Source organism: Oreochromis niloticus, linkage group LG20, assembly GCF_001858045.2.
Source record: "Oreochromis niloticus isolate F11D_XX linkage group LG20, O_niloticus_UMD_NMBU, whole genome shotgun sequence".
Lineage (NCBI taxonomy): Eukaryota > Metazoa > Chordata > Actinopteri > Cichliformes > Cichlidae > Oreochromis > Oreochromis niloticus.
Window position 1 is genome coordinate 18,264,718 of NC_031984.2, and position 2,915 is coordinate 18,267,632.

General features: G+C 53.0%; 1 protein-coding gene across 1 annotated transcript; it reads left to right on the forward strand.

Annotated features, from left to right (window-relative positions):
* Positions 1 to 1,471: 1,471 nt before the first annotated feature.
* On the forward strand, positions 1,472 to 2,645 carry LOC109196102 (circumsporozoite protein-like). Its single transcript, XM_019349328.1, has 2 exons — positions 1,472 to 1,587; positions 1,937 to 2,645. Exons 1-2 carry the CDS (start codon positions 1,472 to 1,474, stop codon positions 2,643 to 2,645), a joined length of 825 nt encoding a protein of 274 aa, XP_019204873.1.
* The last annotated feature ends 270 nt before the right edge of the window (positions 2,646 to 2,915 follow it).

The following is a 2,915-nucleotide window of genomic DNA, read 5'->3' on the forward strand; positions in this document are numbered from 1 at the left end:
GTGAAGTTTAGAGTCCCAAAGCTTCTCCCTCCCCGCTGTTTGGCTCACAGCAGGTCCTAGTGCCTACCCTTTCCTCGTGCGTCTGTGACAGAAAAAAAAGTGGCACTTTTAATAAACGTTCAATAGTGTCATTCATTTTTTCTTTTCTTTTCTTCATGCATCCATGTGTGTATGGCCTATATAAAACAATGGAAAAAGCCTCCATTTGATTCAGACAGTTTATGTGAGAGTTGAAGTCATATGTAAGGTCAGGAGGGCCATTGATTGCCGTTATTGTTACACTATATGAGTCATTTCTAGCTACTTCTAGCCACACAGACTCTAAAATATATAATTAGTAGTGCAGCATAGTTATGGAGGCAAGCTAGGGTAAATAACTCGTTAACTCTTTTAGGGATGTTGTAAAATCCCTGTCTTTAAAAGCTGACTGCGCAAATAGTTGCACGCTTCTGCTGTCCAACCCTAGAAAATGTGTACAGTTCAGTGAAATTCATGGACTAATAGTAAAAAAGCTTTGATGGTCTGTTGCAACAAGGAATTCATGTCTGTTACTTTTCAATCATAGAAAAGAAAGGGAAATACGACAGTGTAAAACTGAACACAAAACAAAACACACAAGTCCCATCAACCACACCCTGCATTCATGAGGCCCCTCCAGGCTCCTGTATCACAACAGTCTCTTTGATATTTCTCTTCTTTCCTAGTTTATCCATATTTGTTTTCCCATTTCATGGTTTTCCCTTCTCAGCCTCTATCTGCTTGTACGTAATTTTTCTTTTTCACAGCGTCTCTCTGACCTGAACCATATCATTGTCAGAGCCCCTGGCACCAACCAGAAAGACATCCTACCTATCTCCTGACAGACCTAGAGAGGAAAAATGAGGGAACTGAAGGATTGTGTGTCAGTGTTATTTCTTTTTCTTCCTCTTGGGAAAATGAAATTCCTTTAGTTTCAGAAGAAAAGCTGGTGCTATTTTAGTGTTAATGAGAAATCTATATTGGTTGCAAATGGGGCCTAGAAGAAAAAACACAGGTGAAAACTTGAGAAGGGTCTCTCTCCGCTCAAGAATTTTGACCCCCCACTGTTGAGTTCAGGCCCAAGTGGGCATTTCCCCAAAGGTGGCAAAGCTCTTTTAGAGCTTTTTGTAAGTTGTGTATGTGTGAAGGTTTTTGTAACTGTCAAAACTGCCTGGGCCGTGGTTATCGAGACTCCTTTAAAGGGGGAAACCCCAGACAGCAAACTATTGAACTACACCCCACTCTGGGGTTGGTTAGGTGTGAAAAATGCTAAGGAGGGGTGACTATGGCTGCTATGGTGGAGCGGAGGTCAACAGTGCCTCCATAATGGGCGACACACTGTCTGACAGACTACCTCAACTTTTGTGTGGACACGGTCGCCCCTGCTAAGACGGTACGGTGTTATCCTAATAACAAACCGTGGGTAATACAGGAAGTCAAAGCTGTCCTCAACATGAAGAAGAAGGCTTTCAGGAGCAAAGTAAAGGAGGAGATGAAAGCAGCACAGCAGGAGGTGAAACGCTGCCTGAGGGAAGCAAAGGACACCTACAGGAGGAAGGTGGAGCAGAAGTTGGAGAGGAACAATAGAGATTGAAAATGTGACTGTCATGAAACGCTGTGTGGCAGGCAGAAGTTGGACCCAAGATGCAGGCAGAAACCAACAAAAAACAAGGAGCAAGAGAGTCCAGATATACACGAATAATCAAAACTAGACCGGGTCAAACCATGAGTCCACAAAAAGTTCAGGGGGTCGACCGTGCACACGGCAACGGCGGCAGCGCAGGCAAAACCAATCAGGAGGCCGACCACTAGGAAGGCAGTGGCGGCCACTGAACAGGTCTGGAGGTCGGCCGCGAAGCCAGCGGTGGCGACAAACTCTTTCAGGAGGCCGCCCTCGACGGCCATGATGCCAACGTAGAGGCCTGGAAAACGGCCGGCAGAGGCGAGGCGGAACAGGTCGAGCTGGCTCTGACGGCGGTGTTGCAACCGCAGGGCCAGACGAGGCAGGGCCAAACAATGGCGGAGCTGAAGCCGGACCAGGCGAAGGCGGAGCTGAAGCTGGACCAGGTGTGGATGAAGACACAGAGGTAGAACCCGACGGCAGCGGTGCTGCAGGCGAGGCTGAAGCCGAGGCGGAGGCTGGACCAGACGGAGCTGATGAAGCCGAGGCGGAGGCTGGACCAGGCGGCGCTGATGAGGCGATGGAGGCTGCAGCAGGCGAGGATGAGGAGGCTGCAACCGGCGAAGACGAAGCTGATGAGCAGGCTGCAACCGGCGAAGACGAAGCTGATGAGCAGGCTGCAACCGGCGAAGACGAGGCTGAAGACACGGAGGCGGCAGCCGGCGGCGGCGATGAAGACACGGAGGCGGCAGCGATGAAGACACGGAGGCGGCAGCCGGCGGCGGCGATGAAGACACGGAGGCGGCAGCCGGCGGCGGCGATGAAGACACGGAGGCGGCAGCCGGAGGCGGCAGCCGGCGGCGGCGATGAAGACACGGAGGCCGCAGCTGGTGGCGGCGATGAAGACTCTGAGGCCGCAGCTGGTGGCGGCGATGAAGACTCTGAGGCTGCAGCTGGTGGCGGCGTGGAAGCCGGAGACGGGGGCGCTGCAGGCAGTGATGGCTGAACAGGCCCCTCGGACCCTCCAGCGGAGACAGGCGGCTGAACGGGCCCCTCGGACCCTCCAGCGGAGACAGGCGGCTGAACGGGCCCCTCGGACCCTCCAGCGGAGATGAGGAAGGGCTGGCCGGGCTCACCAGAACTCCCAGCGGAGACGAGGAAGGGCTGGCCGGGCTCACCAGAACCCCCAGCGGACAAGGCGGGTGATGGCGTGGGAGCCGTGGAGTGCTGGATGGGCTCATCCGAGTTTCCAGCAGGGGCTGATGCAGAGCCAGAG